We start from the raw sequence: 22,245 nt of genomic DNA on the forward strand, positions 1-22,245 counted from the left end.
GATCAACTTTGGAAGAATTATCTTAACAATATTGTTTTACAATTCCTGAACATGGTATATCTCTACATTTATTGAGGTCTTTTTAAATTCAACTCAGTAAAGCCATGTAGTTTTCTGTGTAACAGTCTGTAGTTTCTTGTGTAACAGTCTTGCAGTTTTCATTTAATTTATTGGTGGTATATAGAAAGAGTATTTCTTTTTTAATATTTACCTTGTGTACTGTACTCTTGCTAAATGCACATTAGGGTTTTTTGTTTTGTATTGTGTGTTGGGTTTTTTTTTTGGTAGAATAATAGCTTAATTTATGCTTTTCTAAGTTTTTTGTCTTTTGTTTCTTATTCTTGACTTATTGCATTGGCTGGAACTTCCAATACAACACTGAACAGAAGTGGTTAAAAAGATATCTTTGCTTGTTCTCAAGGAAAAGGCATTCAATAATTCACCAATAAATACAATGTTAAATATAGATTTTTGTTAGGTGCCCTTTATCAGATTGAAGTAAGTTCCCTTTTATTCCTAGTTTTCTGAGAGTTTTTGTCAGAATTTTGTCAAATACCTTTTCTGCATTTATTGATATAATCATACGGTTTTGCTCCTTTATTCTTTTAATGTGAAGATTTACATAGATTTATTTTTTAATATTAAGCCAACATTACATTTTGGAAAAATACTCATTTGGCCATGATATAGTATCTTTTATATATTGCTGGATTTGATTTGCTAACATTTCATTGAGAATTCTTGTATCTATGTTCATGAGGGATACTAGTTTGTAATATTTCTGTATTATAATAACTTAATCAGGTTTAGGTATCACATAGTAACAAAATGAGTTCCCTCCTTCTCTATTTACTGAAAGCTTATTAAGATTATTAACATATCTTCCTTAAATATGATAAAACTTATTGAAACTATCTGATCACTTTTCTTTGTGGCACTGTTTTGATTATGAATTCGATTTCTTCAATAGATCTGAGGATGTTTATATTTTCTGTTTCTTGAGTCAGTTTTAATAAGTTATATTTTTTAAGAAATGTGTGTATTTTATTTCAGTTCAGTTATTGAATATAGTGGCATAAGTTGTTTATGAAATATTCTAAATATTCTTTTACTCTCTGTAGTATCTATAATGATATCCCCTCTCTGATTCATGATATTCGTAAATTGAGTTTTCTCTTTTTCATGGTTTGTCTTGGGAGAGGTTTATAAATTTTATTAATATATTCAAAGAGCCAACTTTTGTGTTTCTTCTATATTTCTATTGTTTGTCTATTTCATGGATTTATACTCTGTGTTTCCTTCCTTCTTACTTTATATGTAGTTTGCTCTTCTTCTTGTAGCTTCATAAAATGGAATATTATATCATTGGTTTTAAACTGTTCTTCTTTTCTAATGTAGGCATTTGTTATTTTCCCTGTAAGGACTGTTTCTGTGTCCCTCAAATTTTGATATGTTATATTTTCGTTATCATTCATTTCAAAATATTTACTAATTTCTCATTTGGTTTCTTTTTTGACCTATGGGTTATTTAGAAGTATATTATATATCTTCCAAATACTTGAGATTTTTCTAAGTATCTTGCTTTTTATTTTTAATGTAACTTCATCTTGGTCAGATGAAGCTTATATGCTCTACAAGCTTTCATTCTTTTGAAATGTGTTGAAATTTATTTTAAGGCTCAACATATGACCTATGTTGGACCATATTTCATATGTACTTTTAAAACTGTATACTCTTGGGCCGGCCCGGTGGCTCAGGCTGTTAGAGCTCCATACTCCTAACTCCGAAGGCTGCCGGTTCGATTCCCACATGGGCCAGTGGGCTCTCAACCACAAGGTTGCCAAGTTCAATTCCTGGAGTCCTGCAAGGGAGGTGGGCAGCGCCCCCTGCAATTAAGATTTAACACGGCACCTTGAGCTGAGCTGCCGCTGAGCTCCTGGATGGCTCAGTTGGTTGGAGCGCATCCTCTCAACCACAAGGTTCGACTCCCGCAAGGGATGGTGGGCTGCGCCCCCTGCAACTAGCAACGGCAACTGGACCTGGAGCTGAGCTGCGCCCTCCACAACTAAGACTGAAAGGACAACAACTTGAAGCTGAACAGCACCCTCCACAACTAAGATTGAAAGAACAACTTGACTTGGAAAAAAGAAAGTCCTGGAAGTACACACTGTTCCCCAATAAAGTCCTGTTCCCCTTCCCCAATAAAAAAATCTTAAAAAAAAAAAAAAGGTTAATTTAAAAAAAAAACAAAAACTGTATACTCTGCTGTTGAGTATAATGTTCTGTACATGTAAATTAAATCAGATTGATTAATAGTGTTCAGTTCTTCTGTACCCTATTAAATTTGTGTCTTTTTTTTCTTATCAATTGGTAACAAAGGGATGTTAAAATCTTTAGATATGATTGTGATTTTCTCTACTTTTGCCTTTAGTCTTTAGTCAGTTTTGCTATGTGTATTTTGAAACTCTGTTTTAGATGAATACGTACTTAGGTTTGTTATGTGTGTCTGATGATTTCTCCTTTAATCACAATAAAATATTTTAATCACGATGAAATATTTCTCTTTATGTCTGGTAGTACTCTTTATCTTAACATTTACTTTATTTGGTATTACACAACTACTCCAGTCTTCCATCTGTACTGCTTGCATTGTATATCTCCTTCCATCCTTTTATGTCAACCTATTTATTCTTTTATATTTAAAGTGTGACTCTTGTAAACAAAACATGGTTTGGGTTCTGCATTTTTCTCTAGTCTGACAATCTCTCCCATTTGATTTCAGTGTTTAATTCATTTCAAATTAATTGTTGATACTGTTGGATTTAATCGTTGATACTGTTGGAAAATGCCTAACATTTTCCTTTATTTGTTTGTTTTTGTTGTCCTTTCTATTAATCCCATCTATTCTTTGTTCCTCTTTTTCCCCTTCTTTGACTTTCTTTTGGTGGTGGGGTGAGGGGGAGAATAATAAAAAAAAATTGTTCAACTTTTCTGTTTTAATTCCTCTATTATTAGGTATACAGTTTTGCATTTTCTTTAGTGATTTCCACAGGGATTACCATATGCTTCCGTAATTTATTAAAGTCTATGTGATTCTAATATTGTGCCATTTTATTTAGAATGTTAGAATTTTTCGGTTGTGTAGGTATATTTACCATCTCATAATACAGTATTATCGTTTTTGCTTTAAACATTCATGTATCTTTTAATGACATTAAGAGAATAAGAAATACAGGCTTTTATATTTATTCATATGTGTACCATTTCTGATGCTCTTCATTTCTTTCTGTAGATCCAGATTTCCATCTGGTGTCATTTTCCTTCAACCTGAAAAGGATCTTATTATTTCTTGTAGTGCAGGTCTACTGCCAACAAATTTTCGCTATCTTTATTTATCTGAAAATGTTATTTTTCCTTTAGTTTTGAAAGATATTATCATGAGACAGAATTCTAGGATGACAGTTTTTGTTTTTGTTTTTGTTTTTTGAACACTTAAAAAATATTATTCCGCTTTCTCCTGGCCTTCATTGTTCTGATGAAAAGTTAACTGTAAATATCATTATTCTTCCCTTTATAATTGATATTTTTATCTCATTTTCAGGATTCTCTTTATGTTTGGTTTCTAATAGTTTGATTGTGATCTGTTGGTCAGTTTTTTTCAAATTTGGGAAATATTCCGCCATTATTTCTTTAAAAGGTATTTTTTTCAAACAATTTTTCTACCCCATTTTCAATCTTATCTCCTTCTGCACTTCATTTGTGTTTGTTAGACAGCTTAATATTGTCTCTAAAATCCCTGGGACTCTGATCATTTTTCTTCGACATTTTTCTCTGTGTTCTTCAAATTGGGTCATTTCTATTGATTCTGCCAGAAAATTTACTTACTCTTTGATCTTTCATCTCCATTTTCCAATTTTTATTTCAATCACTGTAATTTTCAGCTCTAAAATTTCCATCTGGTTTTTTTTTTAGAGTTTCTATCTCTGCTGACTGTTCACTCACTAAGACCATGTTTTCCTTTATTTCCATCAACATATTTATAATAACTAATTTAAATAGTCTTACCTGCTAAGTCCAACATCTGGGCCATCTTTGGTTGATTTTAATTGATTGAATTTTTTTTTTTCTTAACTATGGGTCACATTTTCTTCTTTCTTGTGTCTGGCAATTTGTATGGTGTCCTGGATATCATGGATGACACATTTAGAGAAGTGGATTTTATTATCATTCTCTGAAAAGTGTTGATTTTTACACTTCTCAGTAATTTAATTACCTGCTAGTTTGGTTATATGCTTTGTGAGGGCAGATCTCTGGAAAGCCCGAGGTATCTCCCAAGCGTCAAAAAATTGGTGAGATACAATTTCCAAACTCTTTGCTCCCTGTGTATTTTATCATAGCTTGATTTTAGGCTTTATTGGAGGTCTGCAGTAAACCTTTCTCTAGGATGTGGACTTTCTGGTGACTCAGCTGAAGTCTGGGACATTAACAACACCTCTCTATTCTGTACCAGAACTCTACATTTCTCCAGTCTCTAATTTGTAGTATTTCTATGTTTCTATTCTGCTTTCAACCTTGTAGCACCCACTTTTGGGTAAGTCTTGCAGTGAAAAAGAAAAACAAGTAATAGAGAAAATCTACAAAGCTAAAAGTTGATTCTTTGAAAATGTAAGTAAAATTAACAAGCTTTTTCAAGATGATCAACCTACGATAGAGAGAAAAACAAATTATCAGTATTAGGAATGAGAAAGAAGATATCACCCTAAACTCTAACAGTATTTTTTAAAGTAATTAACGACCATTATGAATAGTTTTTTGCAAGCACATTTGACAAACTAAATGATATAAATTCCTTGAAATTGACAATATACCAAAAAAGTAGAAAATCTGACTAGCGCTATATCTGTTAAAGAAATTTAATTTCTAATTAAGAAACTTCCCCAAAATAAAATTACAGACCTGTAAGCCTTCACTTGTGAATTCTACCCAACATCTAAAGAAGAAATAGTATCAATCTTACACAGATTCTTTCAGAAACTAGAGCAGGGTTTCTTAGCCTTGGCACTGTTGACAATTTGGACAAGATAATTCTTTTTTTGTAGGGATGCTATTCTATGCATTGTTCAATGTACATTGTATAAATCTTCTATCCATAGAGGCTAGAACACAATTGAACACACCCCCGTAATTGTGACAATGAAAAAACTCTCCAGATATTGCTAAATGTCCTATGTGGCAAAATCCGCTCCTTCCACCCCACTTGAAAGCCAGTTGCTTAGAAGAAGAAAGAACTTTTCCCAACTCTTTTCGTGAGACCTAAACAAAGTAAAAGCATTAGAAGAAAAGAAAGTTACAGATCAGTCTTCCTCATGAACATAAGTACAAAAGTTCCTTAACAAAACTTTAGCAAATTAAGTCCAGGACTATATAAAAAGGGCAACCCAGCTTGAGTGAGTAGAATTTATCCCAGAAATACAAAGTTGGTTAACATTTGAAAATCAATTTGCCATTATTAACATAATAAAGGAGAAAAACATCCTCTCAAACAGATGCAGAAAAAGCATTTAACATAACTCTTCCAGTGCTCATTTATTATAGGAAAAAAAATGACCTCTCATCAAACTAGAAATCTCCTAGAGGGTATGAACACACATACATCTCTAATGATTAATCCTTTTAGGAACAAGGGAAGGATGTCCACTATTACCATTTCTATTCAACATTGTATTGGAAGTCCTAGCTAGTGTGATTAGACATGAAAAATATTGGAAAGAAATAACTAAAACTGTCTTTATTCTCAAGCAACATGACTCTACTTAGAAATATCCTAAAAAACCTATAGAAACAACTACTAAAATTATTAAGTGAATTTAACACACAGAATTCAAGATCAAGTTCAACGTATAAAAATTCATTTCAGTTATGTATATAGCAATTAGCTATCCAATAGCAATAGATATAAAACAGAAGTTAGAATATAAAAGTTGCATTTACAGCAACAATTAAAGCCATCAAATACCTAGGAATAATTTAACAAAAAGTGTACCAAATCTCTACATTAATAATTACAAAATACTGCTGAGACAAATTTAAGAAACTTAAATAAATGAAAAAAGCAACATACCATGTTCTTTGATTGGAACACTCAAGATTGTAAAGATACCAATTTTTTTCAGCTCAGATTCAATGCTTTTCATTCAAAATATCAGCATATTGTAATAAAAATTGCCAAACATTCTGAAATTTATATGGAAATGTAAAGGGCCTAGAATAGCAAAGTCAGTCTTTTCAATTTAGAAGAAGAATAAATTAAAAGACTTATGCAACTTAATTTTAGGTATGTAAATTAAAGTTACGTAATCAATACGAGTTGTTATTAACCTTAAGACAGATAAGTAGATTCAGTGGAAGAAAAGAGGGTCCAGAAATAGACCCACACACTCATATGTTCAGGTGCCAAGCAATTCTGTGAAAAAAAGAAAGTCATTTAAACAAATAATGCTGGATATACTGGATATAGATATGAAAAAATATTAGCCTTGATCCCTGTCTCACATCATACCCTAAAATTAATTTGAGCATGGGGTATTAGAGCCTGATCCACAGAGGAGGGCAGCATGGCAAGGATATCAGACCTCGTGCTGGGTGGGCACCGTACTGGTGGAGGGTGTTGGAGCTTGAACATTGAATTGATTTCCAGTCTGCTGCATCCTCCTAGTAAAATCCTAACCCTGGAGCAAGCTCTCAGCCTGCCTTCTCTGCTTTCACATCTAAACTCTAATATAAATTTATGATTTCTGATTGTTAGACCTTCAACATTGCAGGACAGTCTGTTCCTTGTTTTGGTCATTTTTATCTTGAATTCCCTCAATTACATACTCGACACCTTCACCTCTCTCAATACCCATTTCTCTCACTCATAAGAATGATTTAACCTTTTCCTTCACCAAGAAAATTGAAAGTGAGGCATATACTTCCTCAACGGTCTCTCAACCCCACCACTCAAAAGTCAGTCAACCAACTAGCAAAAAGTGACAGTTACTGATCCAATTGCCTTCTTGAAATACCTTCCCAAATATTTCATAGGCACCTCAAGTTGCGTTTAATTTCTCCCACCCTTGGCAAAGCTTCTTTGTATTATCCACCCAAAATTCTGTCAATCATCCTCCCCCACACACACTTTTCACATTCAAACCCTCATCAGGTTTTGCCAATTTTAAATCCTAAATACGTTTTTTAAAGCTATTTCCTTTCCATTCCTACTATTGCTTCTCTGTTTCAGACCCCATCATCTCATCAGAGCTGTTTCAGCAGGCTTCTGATGCAGCCAGCTTCTTGCAGTCTGTTCTCGAAATGATGCCAGAGTAATTTTTCATAAATTCAAGTTGGATCATGTCATTTTTTTCCCCTTGCAGCCCTTCAATGACTCTGCCTTGCCTACAAGGTAGAGTTCAAGTCCCTTGACATGCGAAACCAAACCTTTTATGATCTGACCTTTCCTTGTCTCTCCAGCTTCACTTCCACTTCTGCCTATACGATGCTATAATAATACCAAACTATTTAATATGTCCAACATATTTGATGGAGTTTTACGAGTGGGTGTATTTGCTAGTACTATTTTCTTCTGCCGTCCCTCCTTGTTTATCCCCTGCTTAAATGCCAAGATTTAGTTTGAATGTTTCAGGAATTTCCCTTCAGTTATACAAATAGTTTGGTGCCCTACCTTTGTGCTCCCATAACAACTTATGTATCCCTGAATAATAGCGTTTATCATACTATATTTTCAATGGCACTGAGTAGAAGTATACTTTCCATCTGTGTCTCCACCATTAAGATCATTTTGAGAACAGGAACCAGCTCTTTGTATACCTATTGTTAGTATACCCAGCACCCAGCACATACCAAGTACTCACATTTGTTTCCATGTTGGCCCGCCCCAGCCCCATAGCATATTATCCTGCCATGGAGTATGTCCTCAATACATAGCTGATGAACATGAAAATGAATGATTGGTTTGGCAATTCCTAAGGAAACCAGAAGTTGAGACAACTGAAGTTTTTCATATGAGCGACAGGGAGAACAGTGATATCCTTAAATGAGAATGGAAACAGATGGGAGAACTAGTTTCAAGATAAAGATTATGCATTACTTTAACGTGAGTTGGTTTGGGAGGTATAACAAGACATCCCTTTGCAGCTTTGCAGCAGATACTTGATCAGGTCAGCAGTTTTGGACAGCACTGTGGGCTGGACAAGTCTACTTAGAAATCACAATTGAAGATACAATGGTGTGACAGGGATCCCTGAGAAAGTGCTAAGAGGGAAGAGAAAGGACAAGAACGGAATCTTCAGGAACGCCTTGCTTTCAGAGGGTAGGAAGCAGAAGAGTTCCCAGTGAAGGAATCTGAGTAGGAGCCTCGTACAACTAGGAAAACAATCAAGATAATGTATTATGAAGTCCAAGGGAAAAATGTTTAAGAAAGGAGTCAATTGCTGAGAAGTGATCTGGTGACAAGCAAGACTGTTGAAAGAGAAAAGACCACTAGATTTGTTCTTTAATAAATAGTTTTAGTAGGTATGTCTGTTAAAATTAATTAGTCCTTTCTAGATGTTTGGCAGAGAAGGGAAGGAGAGAGCAGACGATAATGTAAAGGAGATGGTGAAAGTTTTTGGTTTTTAATTCTAAAAGTACATGCCTATGGGAAAAAAATCAAAACATTCATAAATATATAAAGTAAATTATAAAAGTCTTTCCCTCAGTTACCCTATTTGTACTTCTTTGGTTTGGTTTTTAACTATTCAGAACTTTAAAAAAAATTTATATTTTTATTCTTTAAAAAATGATGCACATTATACATTTTATTATTACAAATTGCTTTTTTTTCTTACTAGTATGTCATGAAGTTTCTCCATAATAGTATAGAGAATTATGTACCTAATTCTTTTTCATGACTAAATAGTACTCTTTATGATGGATATATCATAGTTTATTTATTCTCCTATTGAATGATTTTCACCTTCAGTTTTTCACTATTACAAATAGTTCTGCAATGACCATGCTTAAACAAATATTCTCATGCTATTGTTTATGTAATTCTATGGGATAACTTCTTCAAAGTAGAATTATTAGGAGGGTAAGTGCATTTTTATTTTGTATTGACCAATCACCCACAAAAGGGCCATACCAATTTTCATTTCCTCCTGTAGTGTGTTAAAATGCTCTTGTTCCACACTCTTGCTGACACTATTATTATACTTTCCCACTTAAGAAAAGAGATTTTGGTTTTAGGTTCAGGTTTTAATTTTTAATGGGAAGTCTCATCTGGTTTGTAATCCTAGGAAAGAATCCAGTTAAGAAGAGGAGGAGTTTGTAAGTTATAAGAAAAACAGATGACTGACAGGCTGTAGTCACGGAGGGCATGGGTCAAAATGGTGTTAGGGTATGAATGAAAGGTATGATTTTCTTCTGAGATATTGAGAGGAATAGTAAATAGGTGGAGATAGAAATAAATACAGATGAAAAAAGGAATTTTTATATAGTCATCTTTATTTTAGGGAAATTAGAAACCACGTCCCTCTTGAGATAGAAGATTACTAAGCAGGTGTTTGGAATAAAGGTACAGAAAAGCTGTGTAAAATGGAGCACAGAATCAGGAATCAATCGGTATTGGGGTGATCAGCATTGGCTAGTATTGGGAGCTCAGCTGAGCTGACAATGAATGAATTTGGGGGAAGCAAGTCGTCTCGGTCACATTAACTTTTCTGTAAGAACAAGCCGAGATGTAGTTGTTGGACTTCCCTGGGTTTGAGGTTTCTGGGTTGAGGTACATTCGTCTTACATTCACAATGTAGTAGTTTTATTCTTCTATTTTTCTATCCCATGGATAGAAGTTATATGAGCAAAGATACACATCCACTAGTGGGTCCACATGGGAAATTGATCACTGGGTTCTGGTAAAAAAAAAAAAAATTAAGAGTATGAATTTAATACATTGTGTTATGCCCATATAAAATACTGCTAATATTAGGTTGATGCAAAAGTCATTGCGGTTTTTGCAATTACTTTCAACCTTTTAAACCACAATGACTTTTGCACCAACCTAATAGTTTTTGTTTCTTTATATCACTTTGAACATAAAGCCATTTAATCTCTTGGTTTTATTAATAAATTACAATATGAGCTGACATTACTAAAAATTCTGATCAATACAAATAGAAACCCAGTGACTTTGATGCATTTACATGATTTGAATTCTGGTCCAGGGCCACCTGGGATTAGTAATGGAGCCAGTAGTACTCGGTCAACCCTTTCTTGTTTGGAGATTACCTCTGCTTCTGGGGAATTTAAACATCTTACTTTATAGAATCTTGCGTTTTGAGTAACAGTCTTCTTTTTCTTCACTTTAATTTTCACATTGTTTATGGGCATGGAGAAGACAAAACCAAAGTGTCATGAGTCTATGGTGAACTTAAGTTAGAAGGAAGAGGCTGGGAAATAATAAGCAATATAGAGCATCAGAACATTACTCGCTGAAAAATAAAATGTTATAAGAGAAAATGCGCTAAGGTGGGAACACAGTTTGTTAGAGAGAAAAACATATGTACATATGTTTGTTCTCATTAAAATTCCTTTTATTCCATATGTAGTTTGTTGACTTTATAACGAAATTATGTGAGAACACAGACCAAGTAGAAGACACATGCAGTATTGTACTACTCTTTATATACTCCGTACATAATAAATACTGTAACGGTTGAAAATGAGAAACACAAGTGCATTTTAAAATGGGTGATATTTTAATCCCTAATGTTCATTTTTAGTACTTGGCAACATTTTACTTATGCAGATCTTGTTTTCACATACTTTTTACTTCTACAGATATTCTGGTTCTTAGTCATACCCTGTGGCTTTATTAGCAGTTTCATGGGTCTGAGTCTCATTTTGCCAACTCCAAATGCAGGCTTTTTGAGGACAAAGACCATTTCTTCTCCAAAATTATTGTGGCAGGACACAAAATAGACCTTCAGTAAAAATTATTTAAATTATACCTCAATAAAAAATAAGAACAAAAAGAAAATTCTTACTGCCATGAATTGCATTTCAACTCATGCTGAATTTTATGCCTTTGTGTGATCTGTACACTGTCTATGCAGTCTGCAGCTCATTCATATTTGTCCTTTTCAGTTTGTTAAAGTCAAAATGTGATGGCTGGCTCCTCGGAACATCGTCATCCATCAAAAAGTACCAAGAGTCCTCTAACAGTGGAGAGAATAAAAGGGAGAAGAAGACAGTTGGGTTTCAGTCACATAGAGAAGATGATGCCCTGTGGACATGTCAAAAGAAAGATACAGATGAATCCCAAAGAGGTAAGCTTGCATCTATAGTAGTAAAATGAGAAGCTGTTGGGGGCAGGTGGTTGCTGGTTGTTGCTAACCATGAACTCCAGATGATTTCCTGTAGTTCAGAGCAAGAGTTAAGTATGTTACAAGTTAACATGTGCCTTCAAGGCCATAGGTGGCACATCTAGCTCAGTGAATTACATCAGTATTTCTCTCAGAACACGCACATGAGAAACTATCCAGTTTGTTCCTCTCTTGGAAACAGCAAACTGTAAAAATTATTCACTAGTAAGTATGGTCATAGACACAAAATAATGTTCAAAGTGAGTAAAGAGGACAAGAAATTGAACATAAATCTCTGCTGGGAAAGTAAACTCTAACAACTACAGTTAATCTTCAATTAACTGGAAATATGGGGAGGGTGGAGGAGAGGTCATGGGTAATTCTACATTGTGGCTAAAACAAAACCTCATTAGTCTGAAGTGTATATTGACTAGCACTCTTAAGTGCCAGTAATTCTTCCTAATTTATATGTGGTAGATATTTTTTTAAATCAATTATAAATAACTGTGTGAAATGTTGAGTGAAGCAGTTAAATTTAATTATGTTTCCTGGTTGTTTCTAGGGTGGCTTTGGCTTAATCTCTCTTGGAATTATTAAGGGAAGGATTTTGGAGCAGAATGAAACAAATCTGAGCTTCATTGTACAGAAGAGATACATAGGGAACAAAGGGCCAAAGAGAGGTCTCAGAACCCTCTCTGCTCACACTTCTTTCCCAGACATCTTTCTTTCCTGCTCACAACCATTAACCCTGATTTCCTTCTTTTTTGTTTATATTCTGGAATCAGTTTATTTATTTTTATTTAGTTAGTTTTATTTTTATTAAATTTATTGGGGTGATATTTGTTAGTAAAATTATATAGGTTTCAAGTGTACATTTCTATAATACATCATCTGTATATCACACTGTATGTTCACCACCCAGAGTCAGTTCTCCTCCCATCACCATATGTTTGACCCCCTTTTCCCTCTTCTACCACTCACCCTGACCCTCTGGTAACCACTAAACTGTTGTCTATATCTATGAGTTTTTATTTCTTTGTTTGTCTTGTTCATTTGTTGTTTTCAGTTTTATATCCTACATATGAGTGAAGTCATAGGGTTCTTGACTTTTTCTGTCTTTTTTCGCTTAGCATAATAATCTCAAGATCCATCCATGTTGTTGCAAATGGCAGTATTTCATCTTTTCTAATGGCCGAGTAATATTCCATTGTGTGTATATACCACATCTTCTTTATCCAGTCATCTATCGAAGGACACTTGGGTTGTTTCCATGGCTTGGCCATCGTGAATACAGCTGCAATGAACAAAGGGGTACATGTATCTTCACGGATAAATGTTTTAAGATTTTTGGGGTAGATACCCAGATTTCTTTCTTATTTACCTTTTTTCAATGGCCATCTCTGGTATTAAGCAACCAAATTTTCACACTCTCTCTAGCCACGCTCACATTTATGTGTTTGAGAAGTGGGCAGTGTCCTGCCTTTCCTCCTCATGTGCCAGCATTGTCATGCTTTTTTTGTTTTAATTATGATTAATCTACAAACTGTTTAATCCTCTGTCAGATAATTGAGAGATGATAATTAGTCCAAACTTCAGAAGGGAGACTCTACACAATTTGAAACACAAGCAAAAATTTATTTCATTTGACATAAGGCAAATATTCAGGAGACTTTCATTGCTTTAAGACAACTTAGAACAACTTTTGTCTTTTTAGATTTTGCCACTAGAAACAACTATGAAATTGAGGAGATTTAGTTTGAGGTAGGATCTTTTCTTTCTCCATAGGTAGTCCTTCAGAAATGGAAGCCCTTTCTTTGGCTTCCTCTATTTTTAGTCGTTGCACTTTGGAGAGTGGAGAACTAGTCAAAATCGGTGTGGTGGTTACACAGCAAGGCTTAACATGGTCTTCTGTTAAATTGTCAACAAATTTGCGTTGTGTGTCAGCACTAAAATAAAATAGCAAAATGAGAAAAATATAGTGTAATAGCAAAGAGACAAATAACTTGTGTTATTGGTTAAGACCACAGCCACATTAGAAAACTGCAATTGAAAAGGCAGTTTGAGAAAGGTATCATCAGGCCAGCCCTTGCTGTGGTGGAGGTTAATCTCTCCTGCGCCTGGCTACAGAAGCCGGAAGCCTGGAAAGGGCTTGTGTCCAAAAAAAATCAATTTCTAATTTGAAACAAAATCATTTTTGACTAACAGGGGTTCAGAACCCATTACTTTTTGCTGTATAGTCTGCTGACATTTCAGCACTTTCTGTTGTGCACAATGAATCCTAATAGTCATTTTATAATGTTGCTATACCAATCAATTTAACCAAGAGAAAGCTGTTACAATTCTGCAAAGTTTTCAGGAACAGTTTTCACTCATGGTTTGATTTATTTATTTTTTTTGTTAGGTTTTCCTTTTCCTCCCTTTTTTGGGGAGGGGGGTTGTAGTATTGTAGTGAAAAATTAAAACCCTTTCATCTTTTCAAGAGTTTCGTTTTAAGGTATTATATTCACAGGAATTAACTTTTTTTTCCCTATTCATAAGAAAGGCTGTCTTGTATGTTTCTCTTCTTTTATTTTAATATGAAGCCATTAAGAAAATTATGCTATACCTGCTGACTGAGAGAGCTGAAGTTGCCCCTTTGAGTCATTCTGCTCATTGCAGAGCTGGGATACACAGATTCCAGTGCAGGGCATTTGCTGTGGCGCCCAACTAAATGGCAGATAGACTTTCCAAGTTGTGCTGCAGAGAGTTTGGACCCCTGATTATCCTACGGCCAATGACCTAGCACTAAGTGCTTCAGTTACACTGCCTGGTTTAGTGTCTCCTTACTTGCTTTCCCCTCTTTAGCATGTCTGAATTTTCTAATATATTTTTCTTCTGTTTTAGATCCTTTGCTTCTTTTGTTGTCCTTTAATTATCAAGTACTACGTAGGGTATTTACTGTAGTAATAGGACCATGAATCTTCATTATCAGTCTCTTACTCCTTTACCTCTCCTATCCCCGTCACCATTCTGTCAACTTTATAGATATTAAACATGTAAGAAAGACCATGCTGTTGTCTCAAGAAACAACCTTGTGATCGCAAAAATATATACAGTACTGTCAGAATTGCATGTCAAACATAAATTGTTTTTCAATCATCAATGCTTGGAATGCTCTAATTTAGTTGCTTTTATTGAGCTATGTGGAACAAGTAGGCATTAGGAAAATCTAAACTTGAGTCAAGAACTTTTAAGCCGAAGGCTCAGATCTGGAAACACCCAGGCTTCATTTCTCTTTTTCCCTCCCTACTCAGCGGTGTTTTTATTCTCTCCCAGCTTGCCTGGAACCTTCCCTTCCTGAGCAATCACGGATTCCCTTTCATAGGAGCCCTCCAAGCTGACGGCATTTTCCTGCTATGCTAACGGGCTAGCAGATGCTGTGAGACCACTGAACACACACGCTCCAGAATTGAAAGGGTAGACCTCAGGGCTCGTCACTGCCCGTTCCTACATAGGGCTCTAAAGGCATCCCAAAGCCCCCTGCCACACTTAGAACTGCCTCCTCTACCTCCTGTTTACGCCTCTTTCGTCGATCTCTGAATCCCCTTAAAACTGGGTTTGAGGGAGGCTGCAGCTAGAGTAATTTGGGTTTACCTGCTGGTATTGACCATGCCCTTCATTTTGTCTTTGGGTGTTTTTAGGTTGTATAATATTCACCAGCTGTCACTGATTGAGGCTCCCTGAGAGGTCGGTCCCCAAACTCATTTTTCTTTTGCTTGAAGAGGATTACTGTAGACTCAGCTGAAGTGAGGAATAATCTCTGAAGCTCCTAGTTGTTCCTCTAAGTGAACCTGGGCTTGCTGTGATGTCAGTGCTCTTGGTTGGAAGTCCATGACAGATTAGTGTAGGTGACACGATCAAAGAAATAAACAAGTCAGAGTGTCCCAGGGACAGAAGCCATTTCCACCTTGCCTCTAAGGAGCGTCTGTTTGTGTCTTTTTTATTATTAGCAGCATCAGTATGATTATATGTTTAATTATTGGAAAGGATACCACAAGATAATACTTCTGATTCCCAGAAATTTGAGCTAAAAGATCCATTAAAAGTTGATGCCTTTATCAACAGAACATAGATGACAAGCATAGTACAGGGCTAGGAATAAACCAAGACATGTAAATTAAATTGTCCTGCCCACTCCACTCAAAAAATGAATTCAAATGCAAGAGACCAGCGTTGAGAGTTGAAGTTGCTATGCTATATGGAATATTGTCACTTAAATGAGAGCTTCTACATTTTCCATCCTCTACAATAGAAAGAAGTATCTCAAAATACTGTATAACTTATTTATTTATAATTTATATTTCCTACTTCTCCCACTAGGATATAAGCACCCCATGTGTTCACTGTTATAGCCACATCTCCTAGAACATTGCTTAATATGTGGTAGATGCTTATTGTATAGTTGAAAGAATTAATATAACATGCGTATTGATTTTTCTGTGTCCTTGCCCAATTTTCCTACAAAAAGGATCTAGTCAGTTAAACCTTTTGACCTCAGTGCCTGCAGTGATTTAGTGATTTAAGAAATGCATATGCTTGTCCCTTCAAAGCCCTTATGGTGATTGATTGGTAACGTCAAAGAGGTGTCAGTAGAGTAGGGTTTTAAATATAGCACTGACTTGAAAGTCAAGAAAACTGTGGGAGTTTTCATTTCTTTTTATTCTAATTGAGATTAAATTTATTTACAATAAAATTTCATAGAACTTAGGTGTACAGTTTGACAAACTTTGACAATTATACTATATATCCATGTAACCACCACCCTGTTAAGACAGAGTACATTTCCATTATTCATGAAAGTTCCCTCGGTTCCTTTCCAGCAGTTCTCCCCTGAGGCCTCTCTCTCTCCTTGGCTTGCAGATGGCTGTCTTCTCGGTGTGTCCTCACAAGGCCTTTTCTGTGAGCGTGATCCCTGGTGTCTCTCCCTCTTCTTATAAGGACACCAGTCAGTGGATGAGGGCCCACCCGTACGGCTTCATGTCATCTTAGTCACCTCTGTAAAAGCTCTCTCCAAGTACAGTCACATTCTGAGGTACCGAGAGTTAGATCTTTAACGTATGAATATGGTGGGGGGAGACATAATGCGGTCCAAACAGCTGCTTCCGTTCTAAACTTTATGGCTTTTTTCTTCCCCTATCTCCTTATACTGCCTAGGATTTTCATTACAATAAAGAATAAAATGGTAAAAGTGGACTTTTGTGCCTTAGCACAAATAGCTCGTTCCTGATCTCCTAGAGAAAGCAGATAGTCTTTCACCATTAAGTATGATTTTAGCTGTAGGTTTTTTGTAAAAGTTATTTATCAGGTTATGAAAGTTCCCACCTCATTTTGTGAGAGTTCTTATGTAGTGGGCATAGAATTTCATCAAATCTTTTTTCTGCACCTATTGAAATGGTCAGAGAGTAAATTCATGAACAAGTTTGAAAAACAATTTGGCATTATTTATTCAAGATAAAGATCAAATACCCTGTATGCCAGCAATTCCTTCCTAGGTACATATACTAGAGAGAATCTCATACAATGATCAACTTACAAGTATGCTCATAGCTGTGTATATTCAGTTAGGGTAGGCTAAACGATGGTGACAAGTGGACTGAAAAAAAATCAATGATTTAAAGAACAAAGAAGTTTCTTCCTTTCTCCTGTAATGGTCTAGCATAGGAGTTCAGGTTGACAGCAGCTCTACTCCAAGGAATGATGGCTCTGCCATCTTTTTGTGCATTCCAAGATCACCTTGAGCATTACAATAGCATAGCCGTTCGCATTTTTTACATATTGTCTGTGGCTGCTTTCATGCTACAACGGCAAGGTTGAATAGTTGCAACAGGAGCTGGATGGCCAACAAAGCCTGGTGTGTTTACTGTCTGACCCTTTACAGGAAACTGTTGGTTGACACCGCCATGGCAGGTCAGCAAGGAGGAGGAAGGGTATGGAAGAGCACGTACCTGTGGAAGGTCGTCAAGGGGTAGGCCTGAAGTGGCACGTATAACATCCACTGGTTTTCCTCCTGACTATACATAATTACAAGGGAGACTGGGAAATAAAATCTAGCTGTGTACCCATAAAGAAGGAAAGGGTGCATTTTAGTAGGTAACTAGCATCCTCTGCCACAGCAGCATTCTTCTTAATAGCCCCAAACCAGGAACACTCCAAATGTCCATCAATAATAACTGGATAAAAAGTCATAAATGCATGCCATGGAATGCTATACAGTAAAGAAAACAAGCTACAGCTACATGCATTATCAACATAAGTAAATCTCACAGGCATAATATTAAACAAAGGAAATCTTTAAGAGAATATATATAGTGTATTTTTATAACGTCCGAAAGCAGCAAAACTAAATCCCATTTTTGGGATGCATGTGTAAATGGTAAAACTATAAAAAATAGAAAGGGAATCATTATGAGAACAGTGGCTGGCTCCTGTGGTTTCCAAGGGGAGAAGAGGTTGAATTTGGGATGGATACTGCTGACGCTTCCAGGTGGCAGTGCTGCCAGTACTGTATTTCTTGATCTGAAAAGGGGTCACACTGGTATTTTCTTTATCACTTATTCTTTAAACTGAAACTGAATGTATAATATAGCTCAGCTCTTTTTAAAATGCAAAACAAAACAAAGGGCCCAGAACACAGTTTTCCTAAGCATTGAACTCTAAGAAGTCACATGAGATATTGATTGATGGACGGGCAGACACAGACCCAGCTATATGTAAATAGGACATGATACATTATGTTCAGGTCCATCTGTGTATGCAAAAATATGTGTATTTTTTTACATAAATATATTCACATATATTTACATATAAAAACATATACATTTATATGTGAAATATATCAGCCTAAGGGATAATATCTTACTAGGACTTTTATTTTCAAAATGTGTATATTGTCTTTGTGTGTGTTTGTGTACATGTAACTATAGAGGGATGTGGAGTTCTATGAATATGCATAACTGTTTGTTACTGTTGGTATACTAACATTAAATCAAATTTTATAGAAGGAATGAATGTAATTAAAAGCTGATATATAGCTTTCTAGAAACTTAATAAGGAATAGAGCTTAGAGAATTAAGAAAAAGGGATAAACTTACCGTAAGACATAGGGATTCCACACGTTCCTGAAGTACATCCATAGATCCCATTAGAAGTCATTGGACCCTCTGCTAAAATTTCTTTAAGTAGTTCCCATCAGAAGTTGATTGTCTGAACGAAACCTTTGACAGAAGTATCAAAACATAAAAAATTAGACTAATGTTCCAGCCTTATGTGATGGTGACTCAAAAGATATTTATTGTATCTCTACCACGCATTTCTTCCCTCTCACCTCACCCACAAATCCCTCTCAGTTATTTCTACTCCTATTTGCCCATTTTAATTTCCCCTCCCCTGGATTCTACCCAGACAGATGTAGTGGTAATAACCACTTTACCTGCCTCCCTTCTCTGTGTTTTACCCTATTCTAATTCGGGCACAAGAGTAATCTGTCCAAAGACCATTTGTTTGTTTTTTATTGCCATTGTTGCTGCTTTGTTTTATTTTTGAGGCCAACTAGCACAATGTTTAAGAGTTTGCGATACAAATTCAAATAACCCTTGATTGTATTCAAAACCCAACCTTGCTCTTACTAGCCTTGTGATATTGGACATGCTGTTTGACCTTTTCACAGTTTTCACTTCCTTATCTATAAAATGAGGACAATAATATAATTTAAAGACTGTTATCAGAATTAATGAGCTAATACATGTAAAGTGCTTTAAAGTGATCATCAAAGTATAAGGACATAATGATGCTCAATAATATTTCCTGAATACACTAAATGTTTGGCCTTGAGGTTTTTAATGTAATGCTTTTGCTATTAGGTTGGTGCAAAAGTAATTACGGTTTTTGCAATTATTTTTAACCTTTTAAACTGCAATTACTTTTGCACCAAACTAATAGTATAATGGTGAAAACTGTGGAATCAGATTGTCTGGACATGGATGCTGGCTCCATCATTTACTAGCTTTGCGACCTTGGCAGGTCACATAAGTCCCCTATGCCTTATTTTCCTTATCTGTAAATTAGATATAAAAAAATAGTATCTATCGCAAAGAGGTTTTTTTGTTTATTTGTTTGTTTTTAAAGATTTTATTGGGGAAGGGGAACAGGACTTTTATTGGGGAACAGTATGTACTTCCAGGCCTTTTTTCCAAGTCAAGTTGTTGTCCTTTCAGTCTCAGCTGTGGAGGGCGCCACTCAGCTTCAAGTTGTTGTCCTTTCAGTCTTAGTTGTGGAGGGCGCAGCTCAGCTCCAGGTCCAGTTGCCGTTTCTAGTTGCAGGGGGCACAGCCCACCATCCCTTGCAGGAGTCGAACCAGCAACCTTGTGGTTGAGAGGACGCTCTCCAACCAACTGAGCCATCTGGGAGCTCAGCGGCAGCTCAGCTCAAGGTGCCGTGTTCAATCTTAGTTGCAGGGGGCGGAGCCCGCCATCCCTTGCGGGACTCAAGGAATCGAACTGGCAACCTTGTGGTTGAGAGCCCACTGGCCCATGTGGGAATCGAACCGGCAGCCTTCGGAGTTAGGAGCATGGAGCTCTAACCGCCTGAGCCACCGGGCCGGCCCCTGCAAAGAGTTTTTATAAGAATAAATATAATTACTAGAAATGGCCAAACTATAGAGATAGAGCTGGAGGGGGATAGGAGCAGACCTTAAGAAGAAGGGGTTAACTACAAATGGGCACGAGTTAACTTTTTGGAGTGAGGAAATATTCTAGAAACTAGATTGTAAAAATAAGTAAATACCATGACAAAATTTTTTTAAACTGGGTGTGTCCATGTTTTCATAGCTGAACAGATTTATTACTATTTATCAAACTATACACTTAACGGTTAAATTTTACAGTATTCAAATTATACCTCAATGAAACTGTTGTGTGTTTTTTTTTAAAAAAAAAAAAAAAAGAACGTATGGTGTATTGAAAAGTGTTCGAACAGTGCCGGGCACATGCTAAGCACACTGTATCTGCTTGGTATTACCTTGCGTTATGCGGCCTTGGGTTATGTATGCGTCTTCACAGGATTGTTCTTTTCTTACTCTCCCACCTTCCTTTCCCTCCCCCTAAACGAAGCTTGAGCTTAATCCTGGCCCCAGCCCTTGCCCGTCATTGGGTACTTGGTAAATATTAATATTTACTGACTGGATGCACGTATGGACTGATAGAGTTTATGTCTGGTATGATAATAAACTGGTTTGGGTTGAGAGCCCCACAGGTTTGGGTGTGCAAAGAAGGCTGAATTGTGCATTTAGATGGCTAGTCTTTTACAGCTGTACATAATAGAGAGCAGTTAATATTGAGTATAGTTAATATTGAGCAGTTAATATTGAGCTTTTGAATACCAAGGATCATGGTGATTGTTTTGATGCTACTCTCTATAGATGTCAGACTCTTGCTTTCTGTAGGCCTGATGTTCTCTGATCACACCTAAACTGTGCCATTCCCAAAGTTAGTATACTGTATTCTTGGCATTTTAGGGTCTGGTATTCCCAACACGCCAAAGGTGTCTCAGTGTTATATGAATATTCACCCTTTCCTCAAAAGAGTGAATCTTCCCAAATCACTACTTGAAGCAGCCTGGACAATAGTCTCCCAGGAACCAGAAGAAAATTATGAATGAGATTCTTAAAGTCTTCCAAGAAAAAGACAGGGCTGTTTTGTGTTGTTTGGAAAATAATATTAAGAAGAAGGAGGAAATTATTATTAGAAATACTAATAATTAGAAAACAAACAAAAATATTTCTGTCCATGCTAACTTATTATTTAGCATTCCAGAAAAGAAATTATCAACTAAACATTGCTTGTTAGAAAGGAACAGAGGCCAAATCAACCCTAGAATGGTTAGTTGAGCATCTCTAACACACTTGATTTAGCACAATGTAAGTTCTTTGAAAGAAACATTCAAGATTCATGCCTACCTTGAAAAGTTTTGGGGGTAGGATCATTTTAATTTGGGGGCTTTGGAGGTACAAAGTGCAGGAATTTTCTATTTTGTCAAAGAGAAGAATTATATTTTCTTATGATAAGGGGAATGAAATAAAGCAACCTACCATCTTGGGCATTGTCACAGTAAACCCAAATCAGCAGGAATTTGACAGCCCATCAGGTTTAAAAACGAAATCGCTAGTTAGTCTGTTGTTGCCCAAATGTACTTTTTTTTGAAACAGGGTGTTGTGGATCTCTGATGTTTACAAAATCAAAACAACCTACTGAGTTTTCCATCTGTCATTGTTTCATTGGTGGGGCTGGGGGATTGCTTACTTTTCAAGCTTAGGGATTCCTATAATCTCCAATATATTACCCAGAATGGAATTTTCCTTTCCTTTTATTGAATACCCAAATTATTTCCTCTTGTTCATACAGGGACAATGACGGGAGTTAGAAAAGATGCGTCCACATCTCCTATAACAACAGGAAGCCAAAAGGAGCTTGCAAGCACAGCCACTTTGTCATTCCAACACGACACCTCCCGGTGAGCTTTAGGGATTCTATGATTCACCATTCTCCAGATAAGAATTTTTATTTTATTTTATTTTTTTATTGATGTATAATTAACATATAATATCCTATTAATTTCAGTTGAACATCATAGTGCTTTAATATATATATATATATATACATATATATATATATAGTGAAATGATCCCCACAATAAATCTAGTTACCATCTGTCACCATACAAAGTGAATACAATATTATTGACTATATTACATATGCTGTACATTACATCTCCATGACTTATTTATATATAACTGGAAGTTTGTACCTCTTAA

General features: G+C 35.8%; 1 protein-coding gene across 3 annotated transcripts in view; it reads left to right on the top strand.

Annotated features, from left to right (window-relative positions):
• The window catches only part of KIAA1328 (KIAA1328 ortholog), a 259,083-nt gene that overhangs the window by 208,987 nt on the left and 27,851 nt on the right, over nucleotides 1-22,245 (top strand). For all 3 annotated transcript variants that reach the window (XM_033087803.1, XM_033087804.1, XM_033087805.1), the window contains 2 exons: nucleotides 11,182-11,363; nucleotides 21,836-21,944. In XM_033087803.1, coding sequence (XP_032943694.1) covers nucleotides 11,182-11,363; nucleotides 21,836-21,944 — 291 coding nt within the window. The remainder of the gene's footprint in view (nucleotides 1-11,181; nucleotides 11,364-21,835; nucleotides 21,945-22,245) is intronic.

Source organism: Rhinolophus ferrumequinum, chromosome 19, assembly GCF_004115265.2.
Source record: "Rhinolophus ferrumequinum isolate MPI-CBG mRhiFer1 chromosome 19, mRhiFer1_v1.p, whole genome shotgun sequence".
Taxonomy (NCBI): Eukaryota; Metazoa; Chordata; class Mammalia; order Chiroptera; family Rhinolophidae; genus Rhinolophus; species Rhinolophus ferrumequinum.